Below are 22,831 nucleotides of genomic sequence, written 5' to 3'. Positions count from 1 at the left end.
TGCGTGTGTACGGACTATGCCATAAAGTTTAGCTGTGATCATAATTTATCGCTCCGAATTTCTGTTTCTGGTTGGCAAGCAAGAACGAACCCAGTTTCAATTTGAGTTCTATCCAACTTTTGCATTATTATTATTATTTTTTTCCCCCATTCTTTCGTTTATTTTTATATTTATAATGATTTTTCTTCCTATATTTTTGTTTTCCAGCTCTTTTTGTTTAATTTATTTATTTATGTTTCGTTCACTAAAACCACTTTAATCAAGCCTACTATAGAGCGGCTCATTTGGCCAGAAAATTAAGCCGAAATAAGCCACCACACACGCACACACATTTAATAGCAAACGTTTGCTATACTCAGCTTTGGGCACTGACTCGACATTAGAATACCCTGGACTAAATTTTCTTGCTCTATGTAGTTCTCCTCTTCATCTTAAGGCTTAACAATCTTAGCATACCCAACCAGGCTGAGATGTGTGAGGTATGAAAGGGAAAATGAGTTGCTTAACTAGAAACAAACATTTTATGATCTAGGATTTAAAGAAGCTAAATTATGCATGCTACGCATTTCAAAAAGGGACAACTTTACTCCCAAATAGTGATTTATGTATATGTACATAGGTAAGAAGTGTCTTAGACAAAGTAAACGACTAGAGCCCTCACCTTACTTAACATTATCTCCTACATATGTCGTCTATAATTACTGAACTACCTACATAATCTGACCACAGAAATTTCCATGCTTCTTCAATAACAAAATACAGCCACACAACTTACAGATAAATTCTATTTGTGGCAACCTATAATAACTGAATTTTGTACGTGCTGAAGCCGAAGGGGCGACTGAGGGGATGTGGCCCTTGTGGCACATGTTAAACTCTTTACACCGACATAAACAGCGAACGAGAATACGTGCGTGGCATCCATACATTGTAATTGGAAGTCACATAAATGGATTGTGTCTTGAAATTGATGAAAGCGCAACAAAAGGATCTCTGTCACATGCCAACCAGATAAGCATATTACATTGTCTTATTTTTGCCAGAGTTTGCCTGGCTGTGGCATCGTTTGCCTGGCTGCTGCTGGTGCTGCTGCTGCTAGGGGCAAGCAATCAAATGGAAAATGCATCAGCAATCCGCACTTCTCCAGTCACTCAGCTGACATTTTACGCGAGTGCAAGTGAAGTCTTTCCTGCTGCAAAGACACACACAAAAAATAAAGAAAAAAGGAGGCAACAGAAGGCCAAAACGCAGAGAACGTAACAAAAAAAAACACGGCACTGGCGTCTGGTTTCAACGACTGTCAACGGAAATTGCTGTCATTGTGAGCTGGAAACTCCTAGCTACAAGCTCCGAGTGCCAAGTGCAGGGATTCCAGCTCAAGCTCAACGCTTGGCGGAATACAATTGCCAGCCATAAATCTGGAAATCTCAAAAAAGACTACACTCCCTCTGTGTTGTATACAATATTTGACATTTGGTCACTCACACTCGTCACACGTCCATCTTTTGTCTCTGTTGCTCATACATACCTCTTCGTATTCTAGTGGCAAGGGCGTAGTCACTTTGGAATAACTCTAGGGAAATTCTATGATAATTTAGAAAGTTTTGTTAGGAAACATCAAACACTTTTAACCCAAACAAATGGGATAACAAATTTTCCAAATTTTTCAAAATATCAGATAAAACTAATATTTATAAACTGCTGAATTTGCAGCCAAATGTATTTTAGGTTCAAATAATCCAAAATATTTCCATAATTTGGCAGCAGAGAATTGCTAAAATTTAAAAAAGGAATTGACAAAAATATATATCCATATTAATGTAGTTGAATTTTTACTTCAAAGCATTAACTGTAGACAATCTTAAATATTTGTAAATTCATTATTACACCTAGACCTCGCTTTGCGTCGTTTCGTTTAGCGTTTTTTCGAAGTTGCGTCGCTGCTTTATTAGTACTAATTTTCACTGTGCGTCGGTAAATTCTCGTTGTTGAGTTGTTTTAAGTACGAGTGTTTAACATTTTTTTTCTTAATCAGCCATTGTGGCAACGCCAAATCAACTTTTACCAACATTGCCTTTGAATTTTTGTCAGTTTTACGTTTTTCAACATTGACATCTAGCTTACCTACTTCTGTTTATAATTGCGTCTTGCTATCAAAACTCGGGGAAGGTTTAGTAGAAATGTTCGTAGAACAGTGTTTAACCTCCAAACAAATCTTAAAAGCGATGGCCTTGATTGACGAAGCAATGGAGAAATTTCCTGACAATGACAGAAGTTTTAAGGTATCCCAGGCGGTAGCTGCATACATCAACTGATACCAAGAAATTTATTTAAATTTACAAAAAAAAGCTATTCACCAAACTCTGGACAAATTTTTGGTGAACGAAGCCACTAAAAACTCTTAAAGATAAAATAATTGAATAGGTTATTTTGATTTAATGGAAGCAGTTTATTTTTTAATGAATGAATGCAATAATATTTTTGTTTTTAAATGTTTACTTTGTTCAATTTTTCTTTCTAAAAATTATTATTTTCATGGCCCGGGAACCTATCTTTGATCTTTCCATGGTTGCCTATAGAAAATCTTAATTCACTTTGCGTCATGTTTTTTTGGAACGTATCCCCAACGCAAAGCGAGGTCTAGGTGTAATTTGTTTTAAAAAGAATGTATTTAGTTACTATTGATTACTTTTTAAATGCATTTTTGTATAATTTATATATGAGAGAAATGTCAAATTGCTTAACATTCGGTAATTATAGACTCTTGAGTATTCTACAATTTTGTTGTTTCCATGTTTCTTGTCATAACTTGCCGGCAAAATGTCAGGTATTAACAATTTAGTTGTGTTTTGTGTCAAAAACCTAAAGGTCACAAGGTGGCAAAAGGTAGTTGGGACACTCCCTAATTGTTACGTACGTAACACGGTTAACACCATCTGGGACTTGATCTCTGGACAAATGAATGTGTCTAGTTAGTTCTACCAATTAGCAGAAAAAAGAAAAGTAAAAACAAAGCAAAGCTAAATTAATATTTGAGCTAAGGTTTACCCCTACTAAATAGAATATTGACTATGCCCCTGCTCCAGGACTCTTTTGAGTTTGTTTGTTTATTCTGTTGGCTCTCTTAGAGATTGTGAGTGTGTATGCGTGTGGGTGTGTGGTCAATAGCACGTACCGTATGTGTCACAAACACATGCGTCAATTTAATAAGAACACGACACACACACACATACATACAACAAACTAGACGACCACTAAAATGGGAATAAATGAGATATTACCAATTTGTATTGAATACCTTAAATGGCATAATGGAGTGGCCTTTACATGACTGTTTATCCTGATGTTTGTAGTTCTTGTTTTTGTTCCTCTTATGGTTGGTTGTTGTTGTTGTTATTGTTGTTGTTGCTGTGTAAACACAATTAAATGGCAGACCACCTAGGCAAATACTCGCAAGTCATTAACTGGCGTGTCGATAGGCATAGCAAATGGCAAAGTAATTATTAAGCATATGACACAACACAAAGACGAACAAAAACCAGAGGGCCGGGGCTAACTTCGACCGAGTCAAAGTTTGTATACCCTTGCAATTTTTTTGGTAACTCTTTCCTTACCTATAGCCATCAAAGTGGAAAAACGTTTAAGCTAAAAAGGCTAATGTTTCCGAAAGAACGGCCTACATAGGAAATAACGAAGATATTGATCAAAGTCACTGTTTTCCACCGATTGTTCCTATGGGAGCTATATGATATAGTTACCCGATCCTTATCAAATTTGGCACAGCCATTAACAGATATATTAAACTAACAAATGTTTAATTTGTAAGCAATCGCGGCAAAAGTAACGAAGTTATTGACAAAAGTCACTGTTTTCGAAAGATCGTTCCTATGGGAGCTATATGATATAGTCACCCGATCTTGATCAAATTTGGCACAGTCGTTTATATGTGAATTTAACTCACCAATATTAAATTTCACGACAATAGCTCAAAAAATAACGAAGTTATTAAGAAAAGTCACTGTTCGTGACTTTGCCATTTGTATGGGAGCTATATGATATAGTGATCCGATCCGGCTGAATCCGAGATATACAACGCCTGCAGTATATACAAGCCTACATGCAAAATTTCAGCTCTGTAGCCTTAACGGTCTAGGAGTTTGCGTTGATCCAGACGGACGGACGGACGGACGGACGGACGGACGGACGGACGGACGGACGGACGGACATGGCTATTTGAACTCGTCTCGTCGTGCTGATCAAGAATATATATACTTTATATGGTCGGAGATGCTTCATTCTATGCGTTGCACACTTTTGACCAAAATTAATATACCCTTTTTGCAAGAGTATAAAAATAGAAAAGAAAATATGTCAAAGCCGAGCATTGGCCATTTGGACGAAATGAAGAAAACATGTTCCCGCCTGCCCGTTAGGATGGTTAGAATGGAGCGGATTCCTTAAATACCATGAATTAAATGGACTACAAAACAACAAAGGCGAACAAAAAACTGAAAACAAACAAACAAACAGACGAACAGACGAACAATCGCAACAGCAGAAAAATGTTTTTTGGTGGAAAAATCAGCTCGATGGGAAAATGCGCACCAAATTCGTACACAAATTGTAAAGAAATAAAATTGTAGTATGCGCATATTGATTTTATGATCAGAAATAACTACGCATAGAGGAATAGATGAGCATTCAAGGGGCAGGCCGGGGCAGGGACACATTTCAAAAACTGCAAAGCAATCACGAGTGGTGTCTCTGTGTCAGGCACACACACACACACACACACACACACACACACACACACACACACACACACACACACACACACACACACACACACACTCAGAGGGAAAATTGTATAAAAGCGAGCAATCGCAGCCCATCGATGGCCTCCTTCTGGCTGCGGCTCCTCCTCCGTTTCGTCCGTCGTCCATCTGCCTGCTGACTGGCGACAGCCGTAAAGTATCTGCCGGATCCCCATACATTTGACAGTTGTAATAAATTCTTTTTGCTTTTTTTTTTGTCTTTTTGTTTTTGTTCTATCTTCTTTTCTCTTTTTTTTTCATTTTGTTGCCGGCCTTTATATTTGTGAAATTATGCCGAAACATTTGCTTTTACTTTTGTTGTTGTTGCTGTTGCTATTGGACGAGTATCTTCTACTGTATCTTCTGTGGTTTCTGTGAATATGTTTTTTAATGCAAAATTGATTGGAGCCCAAAAATGTCAACCATAAATATTTATGAATTCACTTGATTGCATCTCTAAAGTGTCAAGGTTCAAGGCGTCTGGAAAAATTCACATTTGTTGTCGTTGTTTTTTTTGTTTTTTTTTTTTTGTTTTTAATGAACGAATAAATTTATTTCCAGCCAGACACGTCCCCTCTTTATATATTAGACATCTATACTTACATACATATGTGACATGGCCGACCAAAGTCTTTGATTTTTTAATCTCATTTGTTCATTTTTATATTATACGCTTTATTATTATTATTCCCAATCATCTGGCTAAACCTTTTCTGTCACAAACAGGGCTGGATTTTAATTGGAAGAGGGTCAACTTAGTCAGGTGCAAAGGCAATTTATTGGAATCAAAGGTTTTAGCCAACAAAGAATTTAGAGTTCAATGTAATCAGTTAATAACTTCTAAAATATATAACATATTATATTAAAATATCAAACTTGAGTCCCAAATTTGGGCGGGTTTACAAATAAGATAATTACACAGATTTCCTGTAGAGCTATTTAAAGAACCTTCAAGTTTTATCAGTAGAGTTTGAAAGACTAACTAAGCTGGACCAAAGGAAAACTGAGTTCAACTGAGTTAATACACAGAGTTTAATAAAAGTTTCGAATAATCAAAATCTAGCTAAGTTTATAGGCAGATCTAAAAAACAAGGTAATTTACTTGAATATTTTCAAGAATTTTGTTTTATGCGAATAAAATGTAGAATTATTTGCACCTTAAACAAATCTGTACCGAGAAAATCATGAGCCTGACAATGCGGTAATCTAAAACCAGCCTCCGGTACGCCCCTTAAAAGTTACCTATATAATAAGGAAAAACTGAAACGAATAATTCAAACGTTGTGAAAGCAGACAGCAACTTCTGCTATGCTGTAACCGAAACCGAAATCGAGATGTGACAAGGCAGGGCAAAGTAAAAGTTGCCAGCAAAAGCGGCTGCCACCTAAATTGTGTGTGTGTGTGTGTGTGTGTGTGTGTGTGTGCCACAAAATATTGTTTACAAATCTCTTCAGCAACGCCCACAATTTTTGTTGTTTTTTTGTTGTATGCGGGGCATTGTTATCCTTATTGTTGTCGTTGGTGTTGTTGTTGTTATTCTTATGTGGGTCAGAGGTTAGAGATTTCAATATTTACTTTGCCAGCTCACATCACCAAGAAGAAAAAGTTTCAAGGCAAATCCAGCTTAAAGATGTCTTAAAGTTGTATGCAGAAGGAGAATTTCATTTCTGGGTTAAATTAAATATGAAAAGATGCCACCATCTTGGCATTTTTTGTTCATTTTCTTTTTCATTTTCCTTCATTCATTGTGCGCACTGCTGACATGCGAGTACAATTAATGAAAACTTTTCGACTCCCAATGTACCATAAATCGTGGTCAGGGCCTTTGGATGGGGGCCCAGAGGGGGCAATCAAAGCCACACGACTGCCATAAACCAGACTTGGATGAGGCACTTGCCTCGAGTCCGGTAGCCACCCACACACTCACAGAAACATAGGCGTATAGCAGAATTATCAGCTTAAGGGGTTGTTGTTGTTGTTGCCATTCGAGCAAGAAATGATTAAATTTGAGGTTAAACTAGTTGACTGACAGCCACCAATTATCTAACAAATTGCCTTGTCTGTCTATGCTTCAGTATCAGATTCACACAATTGCTCAACTAAGGACACTAACAGAGCAATAATTATGTCACATTTTTTTTTTTGGGGTAAATCGATATATAGCTGAAACACGCATTTTTTCACAGTGTCTTGAACTTTAACTTGACTTTAAATGTGGAAAGCAAGCGAAAAAAAAAGAAAAGTTTTTGCTCTAGTGGTGGCAGCAGCGACAACGACAACGACCGTCATTAATGTCCTTTAAATGACATTTACCAGGACTGGGGTACTGCAGCGGATGGCTTGGCAGATGCCGAAATTGTATGAAATACATAAAAAGTATGTGAGGTCGGGGTGAGGTGAGTGGGGCAAAAAAAGGGAAAGCAAAAATCTAAGCGGAAAAGTGTCAAATAAGAAACTAAATCGCATGTCGTCTGCTGTCTTCTCTCTGCTGACGGCTGCCGGACCCTTTCTGTCGTTTGTTGTTGTTGTATTTTTATCTCCTTCCTTTCTTTTTTTGGTTTTGGTTTTTTTTGGTGGTATTTGAAATTTAAAGCGTCGCTCTGAATGATACCATTGGGGTCGCAGTTCCAACTTCTGCCCATTTGGCACGCCATACCGCCCCAGGGCAGCATTTAATTACGCTCGTGTTGCTTGTAATGAGGCAAATTGCTTTTTGCTGTCAATTAAAGTAAAGTTTTTCGCCCGCCATTCTCATCGTCTTCGTCGTCGACGTCGTCGTCGTTGGCAGTGCCCTCGTTTTGGGGCCAATCAAAGGCGTGGTGTATAGGTCGCCTGAGCAGTTGAGGTTGAGATTTTTGTGGGTAATATTGGCTGTAAAGTGTAGTCATTTCAGTCTCTAATTTCGCTTACATACATATATGGCCCTTTATCCATTCCAATGTCCCGCCTCTTTTTGGTGTTGTTGTTGTTGTTGTGGCACATATCCGCTTACGCTCTGGCGCAGTTACTGCTTCCGCGATGTTCTAGTTTTGCCCGCTCAAAACCTGACAGCAAATGCGTGTTTCAATGTACACGTGAATGAAGAGTGCGAATGAGTGTGAGTGTGTAATGGTGGGTGTGTGTGTGTGTGTGTGGGTGTTATATAGTGAGTGTGTTTGTGCAGTGTCTTAGAATACGTTTGTAAACATCTTAAATGTGCTTTTAATGAGCAGCTTCCCCAGAATGGCAGTCAAGCTAGACAAGGCAGCCATCTGCCTTACTTTACACATGTTTCTGTCCGCCCAGTTCCCCTCTACTCCCTCCACTCTCTTATACCTTTAATGTACTATATAGTACTCGCCCTTGTATAGCATGGCTATAATATGGTATACTATGGCAGTAGGACAGTCGTTTCAACTGCGTTTACCGTCACCGCTGACGACGTCGTTGCCGTATTTTAATAACGCTAATTAGCGTTCTAATTAGTTGTTGTTGTTGTTGTTGTTGCTGTTGCTTTAGTTAGTGTTCGCCTTCGCCTTTAGTGTGCACATGTTTAACGTTTTAAAAACACGCATAAGACTCGCACACACACACACACACACATGTTTAAACGTTTAATGTTAAGTGGTACTCGGGAACAGAGCCAGAGGCCAGTTCATCGTTTGTTATTGCCGTGCACATGCGAATGTGAAAAGGAGTGAAGCTTAAAATATTAATACAAATTAAAATAAAGTTATTACAGGAATTTTTACATAACAAAACGAGGGGCGGGACGGTTTTTTTGAGCTTTTTTGCGTGCATTCCGCACATTTTATGGGGCCCAAACACACAAAAAGGTTGACCACGATAAAAGTTGCTATTAATTAGCCATTATACATTATGCGGACATATTGCCACTGACGTTGACTTGTGTGTAATGAAAACTGCCAATGTTGTTGCTGTTGCATTTTCCGTTGCCTCTGCTGCTGTTGCAATTGTTATTGGTTGATGTGGTCGCAACCATTGACCACTATGCCCTTCACGATTCATCAACAACAGACGCCAACATAAACACAATGGCATTAAACCCATTTACCAATTGCAAACTGTGGTCACTTGTGTTAAAACAAAAGGAAACAAATGAAAATTTTAATTTTCTCATTGTGTATGCATAAGTTTTCCCCTATAAATTTTGATCTTCTTATTATACTCAGATGTTTTGCATTAAAGTTTCATATTTTATGAATTTCCTCAGTTTTTTACCCTTAATGGGCATGGCTAAATATTGTATACTTTAATTTTTCTATATTTTCTATTTTATTTAAATCACTAAAACACTCTAGGCTCTAAAACTAATTGAACCAGTTTTTTTTCTCATTTTTATTGCCTGCATCAAAAATAATATTTGAACGAAATTACCTAGTTTTGGCTAATGGTTATAAATAATAATAATTATTTATATAACAAGCCTATTAAGTTTTATTGAATTTAGCGACAAGATACTAATTTAAATAGTGAATTATTATTTTAAAAAAAAAACGACATAAATAATCTCTTTTATTAAATTTATAATTGAAGGATAGAAAATATAATTTAGGTATATAGATTATTGTCTCTATTTGGCGTATTTTTAAACATTATGCGAAACATTAAAGCTAATTAAGAATTCGACCAAAAAAACAGAATTATAGCTAAAGTGGATGCTATCGTCGTTCGGTGGCTTCATTGGACTGGCCGGCTTGCTCACCGGACTTAAACCCAATAGAAAATATCTGGGGTATAATGGCACGACGTGTATATAGCAACAACAGGACCTATGAGAACATACAGGACCTGAAAATTTAGATTTTTAGGGAGTTGCGTTCTTTAGAGCCAGAGTTACTTCAAAAATTGTCAGATTCTATGAAAAAAAGAATTTTTGAAGTTGGTAGATGCCAAGGATCAACAATAAATCTATAAAATATCGTTTCTTATTAATTTCATAATTTTTTTTTTTTTATTTAAGTGCTACAGCCGAAGGTGTCTTATAATTTTGATAAAACTGAAAATACTGCATTTTCTATTTTTTTGAAAAAAAACCATTTGTTGTTAAAATTTTTGAATAAAATGTGTTAAAACGCTTTTGTGTTCCATTATTAAATATTTCCATTAGTTTTTTAGTCCAGTAGGTGCCTTAATTTTAAAAATATTCAAGAAAAACCAATCATTTTGATACGCAACTTACAATACAAAGATAACATGATTTAAAAATTTGACTTTAATTTCCCATTCCTATTATTCAATTTATTGTTGATATGAGTTCCTTTAAGCTTATATTAGAAAATTGGGGGTCTTTGCCACTTTTTGTAAATACAAACAACAGGACTTAAAAATATGAATTCTCATTTAAGGTAATACGAATTTGTTCTTAAAGTAGTTTGAACAGGAGTTATAATTGCTGTCCATCAGAAGTCTGTGATATTTTCCTTAACGTTTTAGCAAAATTTTGACATGGATTGAGGCCTTAATGAGTATTTCTGGAAGCTAATAAAGTAATGGCTCGAGTTTGCCAATCTAGTGACAAAGACTTGAGTGGCCCAATTCGAATTCTCTTATTGAGAAAACAATTTCTTGTCAATTCAATTAAAACAAAATAATAATAAAAGGGATTTTCAAGTAATAGCTAAAGTCTTAAATAAAAGTGTAGTGTATACAGTTCTCCATAGTTTTTCTTCATTAATACTTCAGTTACCTACTTTTGACATTCAAAACTTTTACGCACCGTGTACTCACTATTCATATCTTTGATAGGTTAATCCTATGAAATTACATTCACAGTTAATCAGCTCATGAAAAAGATAAGTCGTCGTTACTTATTTCCGATAATTATAATAGCCACATAAAAGGTTAAGAGGACTATAAAAAATGAAGTAAGTAAGTCGTCTCGCCGACTTTGGTATACCATACACCAGTAAAGCAAATATTTCAAGCATTTTCACATGCTTCTTACAAGCATATCTGAGTATCTCGCTCACTCAATCATACGAGCACCCTAGCGCCCCCACCAGCCAACGGCCAACTCCGGCCTTATAGAAAAACGTTTATATGCATAACTCGACTGTTTTTTATCCGATTTTGATCAAATTTGGTATTTTGATAGATATTAGTATTAAATTTAAGTGTGCCAAATTTGATTGCATGAGGTAAAAAAATACGGGAGATAATCAAGTTTTTCAAATTACGGGGGCGCAAAAGGGCGTGGCAAAATTTTTATACATACAAAATGTGTGCATTTACTAAGCGTATATACATACCAAATATGGTGTCTCTAGCTAGAATAGTTTTTGAGATAAACGCTTTTATTAAATTTCGGGGGCGGAAAGGGGCGTGGCAAAAATTTGAAATAAACTTGATCACTCTACATACTACACGAGTCTACATAAAAAATTTGGTGGCTCTAGCTCTTATAGTCTCCGAGATCTAGGTGTTCATACGGACAGACGGACAGACGGACAGACGGACGGACGGACAGACGGACGGACAGACGGACATGGCTAGATCGACTCGGTTGTTGATCCTGATCAAGAATATATATACTTTGTGGAGTCGGAGATGCTTCCTTCTGCCTGTTACATACATTTTGGCGACTTTAATATACCATTTCACCCTATGGGTGTATGGTATAAAAAATGGAAACGTTTTTATCGTACTTTCTTTTTTCTCCCCTTAAGCGTTCAATGATAAAACACAGATTTGTAATTGTAAATGTAAATGTAAATGTTGAAGTAGCAATCAGCTCATAAAAAGATAAATCTCTTTAAAATAATTGAAGCTAGGAAAAAATAAAATACGTTTTTATCATAATTTTTTTCTCTTCTGTTAAACCAAAGATTGGGTCTATGTGTTTTTATATATGTATGTATGTAGTAGTGGCATATGTGTGTAGTGGGTTGGTTGTAATATTTTTTTTTTGTTCTCTCTTAGCGTATTTTAAACCATAAATAACCAAAGTAAGTGAGGGTTGTGCTACACGCAAAAACCAAAAGAACAACAACAACAACTACATATAACGAGGTTTGCGTGAGCTGTGGAAAACTGTTTTGCTTGTTAAAAGCTGTGGGTGTGGCCCCAAACAGCAATGCGTTCTTGTAGTTGTCATTGTTGTTGTTGTTGTTGTTGTTGTCGTTGCTGCTGTTTCAGTCCGGCTGTCGGTTGCGGTTGCATTGCCCGTGTCGACGATCAGAATCCCCTATGGCAACTTGGCCATGGCTTGCACTTGCAAATGCAATTGCAATTGCAGTTGCTCTTGCAGTTGCAGTTGTTCATTTGTCCAGCAAAAGGGGCAACGAATGTCACGCTGTTTGGTTCTGTGTTGGGTTTTGTTTGTTCGCCAATAACCATTAAGCGTTACAATTTGTGTGGCACTGTTGTTGTTTCTGCATTGGCTTGTTGCTGTCTACACGTTCGCATTTTTGGTGAGTGCCTGCATGGATGGGTCATGTCAAGCAACAAGATTTGTTCGGCAGTCAGAGCCGAGTAATTATTTTATGCTGCTGCTCCTTGTCAGCCCCGTTTGGGAGACAAGTTGGAAATTTGGTTAGCAAATGTTGAGCAGGTTGTGTTTCCCACTATTGAAGTGTCAAACCGAGTTCGTCTGTTAAATCATTTAAAATTTCCAATTGGCTAGCCAGAGTCACTCACTCAACTAACACACACATAGAGATAAAGAGAGAGAGAGAGAGAGAGAAGAGCTAAAGCATGGCCAGATAGTTTTCAGTTTTGGTTGGTTAACTGCCTAGCCAGGCCTTAAAATTGTACGGTAGCCTCAGCTAGTTGGTTTGTTTTTGGCTCAATTCGAGGATGCTTGTATTTAATTTACTGTTAAAATTAACGAGGCCATTGCCGGAAGCCAGCATATGGGTATGTATGTGTGTGTGTGTGTGTGTGTGTGTGTGTTGAGAGGGAAAAGAGAAAAGGGAACTAAATGGCAAGCCAAAACAACAATTTGGCAACAATTTGCAGCAATGGCCACGGCAAATGATTAACAATGCAGACGACATTGTGGTTAAAAGCATAATATTAGCATACATTTAGGCATGACCCGTACCATACTCACACATGCACACACACACACACACGTATATGTATATTACACAGAATGGAAAAGCCATATGAAAATTAATTTTCTGGTATTTTGCTATCTCTTACCCCTAATACATTGGCTTATTGTGCTATTTATGTGACTGTCATTAGAAGAGAACAGAACAGAACAGAACAGAACCCGTATTAATTACATAACTCATTTATTTTTCGAAAACAAAACCAGCAAATGACATAAAATCAATAGCAAGCACATTATACCGATGCCTGATTTGCTTGGTGAACGCTCTAATAGAGCCATCATGGGACCATACAACCCGTAATCAAAACTAAACGTAATTTGAATCATGTTTTCCATAATTACTATCGTCCAAAAACCAAACATCAATCACGAATATTCACAAATAAACAAACATTTCCATCTACAGTTTTTCTAAAGTAGTTTTTAAGATACCCTGCCGGAATAACCAGGGAAAAAACTTCAATAGGCAAACTTTAGACCAACTTTTTGAACTAATTTCTTTTGGATCTTAAAGCTTATTCGACATATAAAAACTACAGACACCCTATATATGTATACTCTATAAAAATGAAAGCGGAAAATGGCTATGGCTTGACCCATGTGAGAAAATAAATTGGTTGTGGAATAGGTCAGGTACAACAGCCACAAAAAGAAAAAAAAAACAACGGACTCGACCATGCTGCGTGTCAACAAGCAATTTCCGTTTTACTACGGAGCAACAGCAACAAAATCTAACTCACACTCGTTTTTATTCTGCTGCAATAGGCAAATACGGCAACAACAACAAAAAGACAGCAACAGTTGTTATTATTTTTACGATAATATTAAGCTGAACTGGCGAATTGGCGGTTAGATGGTTTAGATGTTGGGCAGGCAATCAGCATAAAGTGCTTGCTATTAAAAATATCAGGCCGCATAATAAAAACGCCGTTTCGCAGCGGAAGTGTCAAGCCGCGAGTATAGACCGGAAAAGGTAGAGAGCGGGAGGAGGAGGAGAGTAGGCCGATTGTTATTGTTGTTGCTGTTGTAACGCAATCAAATAGTAATAAAGCCATAAAACTCGCCGCAACAATTAAAAGAGCCTCTAGCATAATTCCGCAGTTTTTTATTCGCTGCCCTTCTGTGTGTGTGTGATTTTTTTTCGTTGCCTACTTTTTCGGGCTGCTAGGCATTTCAATGCATTTTTAAGGCTTAGCCAACAAAATGGGCAAATAATTGCAATTTAATTAACCATGCCATTGGCTTTGTTTTCGTTTTTTGGCCTTAATTAAATGATAATACCGCAAATATATATATATTTTTTGGTAGACTTCACAATTGAAAAATGCCAATTCGATTTCAACTTCTTTGTGTTATTTTTATTTTTTTTTTTTCTTATGAGACCACTTAAAAATTATTTATGACGTGTGCGAGAAAGCGTTAAGTTGTTGAAAAAGAAACTCAACTCAACAGCCAGGCGACATCGTCAACAACGAATCGTAATGGCTCAAAATGCAAAGTGCAGTCAATTGAAATGTAAGGTCCAAGAAGATGTGGAAGTCAAAACGGAAACGAAAAGAAACTGCCAGGCAAATTGGCTATGCAAACTGCAAAATGGCTGCTTCAGTAAGCAACGCCAAACAAGAAACTAAACTCAACTGAAGGGTACGAGAGCTTCATTCTCTTTCAAGTATTGAAAGGAGGAATAACAAATAAAAATAAGAAGAAGAAAAAAAAATGAGAAAACGAGAAAGACCAAAGGCAGAACATTTTCTTTTCCCTTTTTATTTTCGTTTTTGGACTTTTTTTTTCCTTTTTTGCTGGTAGTCGCACTTTAGATTTATTGATTGTCTCAATGTGTTGTTGTTGTTTTTGCTGTTGTTGTCCTTGTGCAGTCAGTCTTTGCCTCAGTCAACATCAAGTCTTAGCTTATTGCTGTTGAAAAAAGTTGCAGTAGTAGCGGCACCAAAAACAAAGACGACAACACAATGCTGATGATGACAGCAGCAGGAGCAGCTCACCCTGGCTACATTCGAGTGTAAAACGCACTCTTTTCCTTATACAATACATACTTATATATATATAGTTATATATACACGTATATATTGTATGTATTATACATACGTCTGTACACATAAACTTACAACACTCTTTTCGTACAATTTTTTTTGTTGTTCTGCGTTTTGGTGCTGAAAACTTTTTGCAGCAATTCGGATTGAAATTCTTTTGTGTTTACAACGGAATTTCTTCTTTATTTTATGTTTGTTTGCTGCCAGCTATTGCAGAATCTCATTCTCTCTCTATCTCTCTCTGTCTCTTTCTTTGCCCCACAAAGAGAACCCTAAAAAAAATCGAAAAAAAGATGAGGCATGCAGCCATTTAATTTCCCTTTACACTGATGTAAGTCTTTAATCATCACTCATACGCCACGTGGCCCAGCAAGCTTATATGTATGTATGTATATTCTTGTTGGGGTTTTCATTCTTTTTACCTTTATTTTTGTTGCGTTTTTAATTACTTTCGTTTCTGTTTGCTTTTCCATGTTTATATTTCAATAAATTTCTTCAGGTTCTTCTCAATTTTCAGTCTTTGCCAACGTCTCTTCGCCCTTCGTCTTGGGCACTTGTCATTATCAACACTTTTGCTAATGATTTTGGTTGCGCTTAATGAGTTTTCGTTTCCAGCAGCTTAAGTTCTGCAATATATAGCAACAATAGCAGCAACAACAACAATAATAATTACCATTGCCATTTAATTAAAAATTGCAGAATAATTTTTCTTTTCTTTTACGCTTTTTTCCATTCTCTGCCTGATTCTCTTTTTATTCTTTACGTGCAGCAGGAGAGGAATAAAAAAAAAAACTAAAAAGTTTTCAATAAACAAAAGCGCCCTCTGCAATTTGAAAATCTGCAAATTAGCACAAATGCAGCTGCCGAAGAAGGAGCAAGGAGCAAGGAGGAGGATGAGGAAAAAGAGCAAGAAAATCGTTAGGGGACAAGCAAGACAGAGCCGAAAGCAAGCTGAAAGTAGAGAAAATAAAGCAGGAAAATAAAGTTTTCAATTACATTAAATCCTTGTTGGAAAAGTTGTCGGCACGCACAGTTGACAATTTATTGTTAGTTCTGGTAGTTGCTGTTGTTCTTGGTTCGCCTCGTCACGACTTTTGCACAAATGTCTGTTTAAGACCTTTGTCCAAATGCGTTAATAAAATATATAAAGCTAGTCTAGATTTTCATCATTATCTGGCATAGCAACTCATGTGTGTGTGTGTGTGAGTGTGTTTTTCCACAGGTGTGTTCAGTTTACGTGCCTGAATGTAACTTTTAGGCTTTAGCAAAAGTTTATGCAAAGGAACTTTAACACAAGAGGCAGAGCACCCTTTAAATCTAGTCAGAAATTCAAGTGAAATAGCTGCCAATGTATTATATCCAAGAGGAGGATCATAAGTGATGAGATTATGCATAATACGGCAACCAAAATGCAGCAGCAATAAGTTGGATATCCCAGACAATTTTCCCAAAGTAGTTGCAGTGGCTGTTGACCCACATTTGCTGGTTGCCTTAGGTACTTACCAATATACTGCAAATACATACATAATATATCTATGTATGCATCTCTCTATATATATATATTTTGGCAACATTACACTCAACACTTAATAGTTTATGCTTATTTTGTTGCCGCAACATGTAACGGAGAGGAAGCATTACAATTTATATTCTACTTGGGGCGTTGCGATAAAGTTTTCTATCAACTCATCCCCCAATCCCTCCGAACTCTGACTACAATTTGAAGAATCCACTGTGGCTTATGATAAACTGAGTTGCACTTAAGCGGTCTTACTACTATATACTGTGGGTAGCTTTACTGAAAATTCAATTTGTCTGCCCATCCTGATTTCATGTAAGCAGCTTAAAAGTTAAATAAATTTCGTCATATATATGTATAGTGCTTGCCGATTTCTTTTGCCAGCAACTGTGTGACTAGTAGAACTTAAATTGTGGACCAACTGATTTACAATACATACATACATACACTCACTCCCTAGTCTAGTCGCTCGTTGAGGTGATTTAAACAAAAGATATGCACAAAGGGTTTTATTTTCCTTTTCTTTTCATTATTCTCATTATAACCGCCAACAACAATGACCAAAAAAGGGCAAAAATGCACCAGCTCTTGGTCTTGAGTGTGCTTTTCATCAAAACACTTAATTTGCATAATTTTGTGAAGAGTTTGTTGTTGCCGCTGTTGCTGCTGCTGCTCCTGGACTGACGGTGGATGGTGAATGGTGGGAGTGGAAGGGCGGTATGATGGCTCAAAAGCCGGCAAAGCAGAAAAAAAGGCAATTTAATTCCGCCAGCTTTAAATAAATGAAATGCAACTGCCACAAAATATGGCGCACATATTTCAGCACAAACTTTTCCATAGACTTTGAGTTCCATTCCCTTTGCTCTTCCTGCATCTTTAGTTCCACCTTCACTTCCACCTTTATTTCCATTATACAGGTACAGACTGACAGTAGAAGAGAGGGAGAGAGCGGGGAAGAGAGCAGTCTATTTTGTGTGCTATAATATTTTTACTTCATTTAAGCAACTTTGTGAAATGTTGGTTTTGTTCCCTAAACTTTGCATTTTTTGGCCATAAAAAATATCTCGAAGCTGTAAGCAACTAAAAAAAAAACATTTTTCCCGACCAGCAAAATCTTCAATGCATTTTACATACTAAATCAAGCTAATGTACACTTAATAGAACCCAAAAAAAGCCTCAAGCCTTACATAAAGGATAAGATTGTTTGCAAAAGGAGAAGAGAACCAAAATCCAGGATGTTGAAGCCATTTTCTGGTACAATAAATTTGTTAATGTGAAAGTATTTCTTCTAATTGTCACCTAAACACTGATCCAACAATATCTATAAGGAGCTGTCCATAAATTCGATTAAAGGTCTAGGTCTAGAAAACAATCCTCTATCCATTCAACTTGTTCATGTTTCAAGATTGCCATAAATTCTCTTTGTCGTTTTGCTGCGATGCGTATTGGTCGAACTTTCTTTTCAGAGATTTCGACGTCTTTATATTTTTTGTGCACAATTTGATGCTTTTTAAGCATGACCTTCGATGCAAAATAGATGTGGCATGACTTACAAATTTTTTCGTTTATGTCTTCGTGCACAGATGGACAAAAATAATCGTACGCCAGAATTTCCGGCAAAGTACTCGAACACTTATTTTGTAACTTCAGATTTTCGGAAACAAAAACTGAAACAAATTTACCCCTAGATGATTCTGTATTTTCTACACCCAATGAAATAATCAGTCCATGTTCACTTTGTTTCAATGGAAGAGATGGAGGAAGAAATCTTTCTGGCATAATATTAAAAAATTTACTTTTTTTGTCTTGAAAGGTTATAAAAATATATGTTACGTCCCAATCTTTCCGATCCCCTCCCCCCCCCAATGTCACAAATTGTCACACACACAGAGACCCCCTCCCCCCCCCTTGAATGCGTTACGTAATTTATGGACAGCCACTAAGTTAAGTTTAACAAAAATAATCTAATTTGGTCGTTTCATTGTACATACATCATGGTCCCAAAGTTGTTCAAGTTGCAAATAAGTACAAGATTTTCATAAATTTTAACAATATTTTAATACTCTTGCTTATAGTAGGATTTAAATTTAAAATACAAAATATAAATGAGTATTGGCAGTTAATCAATTTAAAAAGCAAAATCAACTTAAAATCTCTAAAATATATGTATTTTGCACTGATGCATGGAGAAGCAAACTAATAATTTCTCTTTCTCTCTCATTCTATTCCCCAACGTTCCTGCAGCTAAGCGAGGACATTGGCTACGTGCTGTACTCGGCATTGGGATCCTTCTATATACCCAGCTGCATTATGGTCTTTGTGTACATACGAATTTACTTTGCTGCCAAGGCGCGGGCGAGACGGGGCATTAAAAAGCATCCGCGCAAAACAAACAACGAACAGGTAAGTGTTATTTTTAGGTAACGATGCCTAATGAACTTTGATGAAAGCGCCGCAATTACATGTCGCAGACATCCCTTTAGCCCCTTTCCCAGCCAACACAACACATTGGGGCTTAGTCAAAAAGGCAAAAAAAGAATCAAAATTACGCCCATGTGGATGAATCTGAAACGAAAGATAGAACAGACCCCATGTTGTTGGTCCATGAGGTTGTAAATGGAAATTTTTACATTCGAATGAGCATATTACTGATGTGTGTGGCATGTAGACAGGCTGCGGCAAAACACGTGAGCTGGTGTGTGGCTTAAAGAGTCGGAAATCCCTGATTAAAGAGCTGTCAATTTCAACAAACTGGGCATGCATTCGATCAATTTCTCATCAGGCTACGTGTTGGCTTTTTCGTTGCAACGCAGCAAATTTCTGGCCACGTCTGCTGATGCAGACCCCAATTCAATGGATTGGCGCAAACTTAATCGAAACTGATTGGCGGGAGTTCAAAGGGGGGGGTGGCCAAAAATCTCTAATGAGCTTTGAACGTGGCCTCAATTACCTCGAAAATTCTCAAAAATTAAGCGCTAGCAAACACACATTTTCCCCTCCCCCCCCTCCCCTTAAGGCCAACACATTCTCAATTTGCATTTTCAATTAACAGGGACGAAACACGGAAAAAATCCAAACACACACACACACACACAAAATGCCAGTGCTGCCAATATCAACGACACTTGGCCATCATTTTCTGCAAACAAAGGCTGACGATTAACGAACCAAAGTGTAAGGCATAGCAAAAGGCGTGCTGTGTGTGTGTGGGTGTGTGGGTGTGGGTGTGGCAGACATGCAGGTCTCGTATCTGTAAATGTAGTTTTCCATTTTTCGTTTTTTGTTTTTAGTGCCCTTTTTCTCCGTTAATTGCCCTTGATAATTGTCCCAGTCTCTCCCCAGCCATTTCAGGCAATGTTTGTGTAATCCATGCGCTCTGCCGCTCATGCCAGACCATTTGCCACCCAACTGGGTTAAGCATGTGTGGGAAATGGGAAACGGGGATTGGGAGTTGGGAGTTGAAGGTATTTTTTGGGGCGATTTTCGAAATGGAAAACTGTTGTCGCAAATGTTTGCCCATCCTCGGCCAGGTGGAAACTCATTTGGAATGCGTGAACATTTGCGAATCATCGCAACTGCCTTTGGTTAACATTCACACACTCTCTCTCTCACTCTTTTTTTTTGTTTTTGTCGACCCCCGCAGGTAACGAGCTTCACCACCGCGAATAACAAGAAAGGAACCATACCGATGCCATCCTCGAGCGGTGCAACTGCCTTGCAATTGCATCAGCAACGCCAGATAGCCACAATTGAGACGCCACCGAATAGTGCCACGCTCCCCATGCAAATACCAACGGTGACCATGGACCTAGCCTCGGATATATCCACATCAGAGGCGGGCGAATTGGAAGCGGTGGCCGCTCAAACAGTTCTGGCATATGCCAATGCCAATGCCAATTCCAATCCCAATGGTGGATCCAATGCCATGGCTAATGCATCAGTCCAACCGTGTCCCAGTTCGCCCAGCTCACCCAAAGAGACTTTGCAGGTGAGCACCATAGCAACAGGACGTGTTGGTCTCAATGTACCCGTGCCGCCGTCCATGGGCAGCAACAATTCCATCAATGTGCTGAACAACAACAATGGCACTACAACTACTACCGACACAACGGGGACAACAACAGCACCTGGAGGCAATGCTGCAACATTGACTGCACCAGGAGCAGCAACAACATCATCATCGGCGGCAACAGCATCTGGCAATGAACTGCGTGTATCGCCCACAACCGGACAACGATGTCGTGCTCTCTCTGTGGGCATCGACACGGACATGGTGAGTGAATTCGATCCCTCCAGCTCGGACTCGGGCGTGGTTAGCAGATGTGCAGTAGCTGTGAAGCCGCTCAAATTTCGCCTTTGCCAGCCCATTTTTGGACGCAAATCGAACCAACAGAGGCGCAACGAATCCAAAACAGCGGCAGCAGCAGCCAAGGGCAAGAATCATCATCAGCAGCAGCAGCAGCAGCAGCAACAACAGCATCAACAGCAGCAGCAACAGCAGGCCATTAAAGCTGAACTCGAACCAGCCATTCCTAAGACACCAAAGCCGCGGGATCCCGAAAAGGAAAAGAGACGGATAGCCCGCAAAAAGGAGAAACGAGCCACCCTAATCCTTGGGCTAATCATGGGCAGTTTCATTGCCTGTTGGCTGCCATTCTTCTTTCTATATATTCTGGTGCCAGCATGTAGCAGTTATTGCAATATACCGGAATCGGCATTTGCAATTGCCTTCTGGTTGGGCTATATGAATTCGGCCCTCAATCCGGCCATCTATACCATCTTCAACAAGGACTTCCGACGAGCCTTTCGCCGCATCCTGTTCAAGTGATGTTTGGCCTACGTGTGCTGTTACAGGTGCGTTTATGCGAGCATCGAGAAGGCTACCGAACGTGCCATGGGCAGCACACCCATGGGCTATGGGCATGGCATGTATCAACATTACAGGCGTTAGATTTGCTACAGCATTTTCGTTTCGTTTCGTTTCGTTTGTTTTTTCGTCATCGTGTGCGAATCCTTGGGCCAATCCTTGGTTGAATTTTTTGATTTCGAAAGTAACGAACATTGTAGCTCATTTCAAAAGCAATGAACGGCTGTGAATTTGATGGAATCTCTTTCAATTTCAATTTACGCGTTTTTGGTTTCTCACATTTTTCGTTTCACATTTTCTGTTGAACAGGAATCTCTCTCCTTGAACCCGTGCTACACCTTACCTAAGCACACACTTTTCACACTCACAAAAAGGCTCATAGAAATGCATGAGCTGCCCCCCCAACCCCTCTCTCTGTCTGTAGAAAGTTTCAGCTAAGCAAACATCTATTATGCGACCCTCAATAGCGATGACGATGGCAACGTCTATGGCCATTCAACTTGAAATAATTTCACAAAATTTCCATTTGTGGCTCACGAAAAATTGCAAAAAGGTCTGGGCCCCCACCTAGAAACAGGCAAACAAACCGAAACGCAAGAGCATCGCACTGAAAATGCAGTGGCCAAATGTGTCAACAGGCTGGCAAGTCAGCCAAGGTAACATTGTTGGTTGTAAGTAGACTTTGGGTACAGTTTGCCTGGTAACCGATATACGGACTCCTCCCCCGACCAATTTGGGGTCAACAAGTGTGCCACACGACGAGTTCTATAGATTGTATAGATTGTCAAGCAGCAAAATTTAATTTCTATTTGAGTTCTCTCTTGCCTTTTCTTTTGGCAATTTCGTCTCGATGGGAAAGCCTTTGGTTAGTTTTTGGACATTAGCCAGTTGAATAATTTCATGTGCACATAAAGGCAACTAACTTATAATCCAGAGAACCCACACGAAATAAATTACAAAGTATTCACTTTATACCCACACAGAAAATAGACCAAAAAATTTCACAGAATAAATGAGGGCGTTTAGATAAGTACATAACTCATAAATACCGTATAAAGAATTAAAATTGAAGTTTACTTTACACTTTTCTTAGCATCAATAGGAAAAAGTTTAAATGAATTTTCAACTTTTATTTCTTTTGTCTCCAATTTTGTGGACTTAACATACCCTTTGTATATGTACAGGGTATTTAGAGACAAAAGGAATTGAATCGATGCCTGACTAATAGGCACATACCAAAAGTGAGAGAGAAATTCATATTGGCTTTGCTGTTGCATCAGCATGTCATTCAGTCAGATAGTCAGACACACAATCAAACCGGGGGGGGAGTAGACACTTTTTTGGCAGGCAGCCAAAACAATTCGGTTTCTAGATTCCATAGCTCCCCCCCGCACTGCAGTGACTTTCTCTTTGTTAAACAAATATGCATAAATTTTACGTACAATTTATTTTCGTTGATGCCCTGTGTCTCTCACAATTTTTAGAGACTCTGCAACTGTTGAAATATTGTTGTAATCTTGTATA

At 38.2% G+C, this 22,831-nt stretch overlaps 1 protein-coding gene across 1 annotated transcript in view; it reads left to right on the top strand.

The window, feature by feature from the left end:
• Window positions 1-22,352, top strand: part of LOC26529292 (alpha-2 adrenergic receptor) — a 54,123-nt gene extending 31,771 nt beyond the window's left edge. Inside the window, exons 2-3 of the mRNA XM_023179746.2 lie at window positions 18,685-18,843; window positions 20,084-22,352. Coding sequence (XP_023035514.1) covers window positions 18,685-18,843; window positions 20,084-21,268 — 1,344 coding nt within the window. The 3' untranslated portion in view covers window positions 21,269-22,352. The remainder of the gene's footprint in view (window positions 1-18,684; window positions 18,844-20,083) is intronic.
• Window positions 22,353-22,831: the final 479 nt, after the last annotated feature.

The sequence above is a fragment of the Drosophila willistoni genome, chromosome 3R (assembly GCF_018902025.1).
Source record: "Drosophila willistoni isolate 14030-0811.24 chromosome 3R, UCI_dwil_1.1, whole genome shotgun sequence".
Lineage (NCBI taxonomy): Eukaryota > Metazoa > Arthropoda > Insecta > Diptera > Drosophilidae > Drosophila > Drosophila willistoni.
The sequence above is the reverse complement of the archived record's forward strand: the minus strand, read 5'-3'. Positions and strand labels throughout refer to the sequence as shown.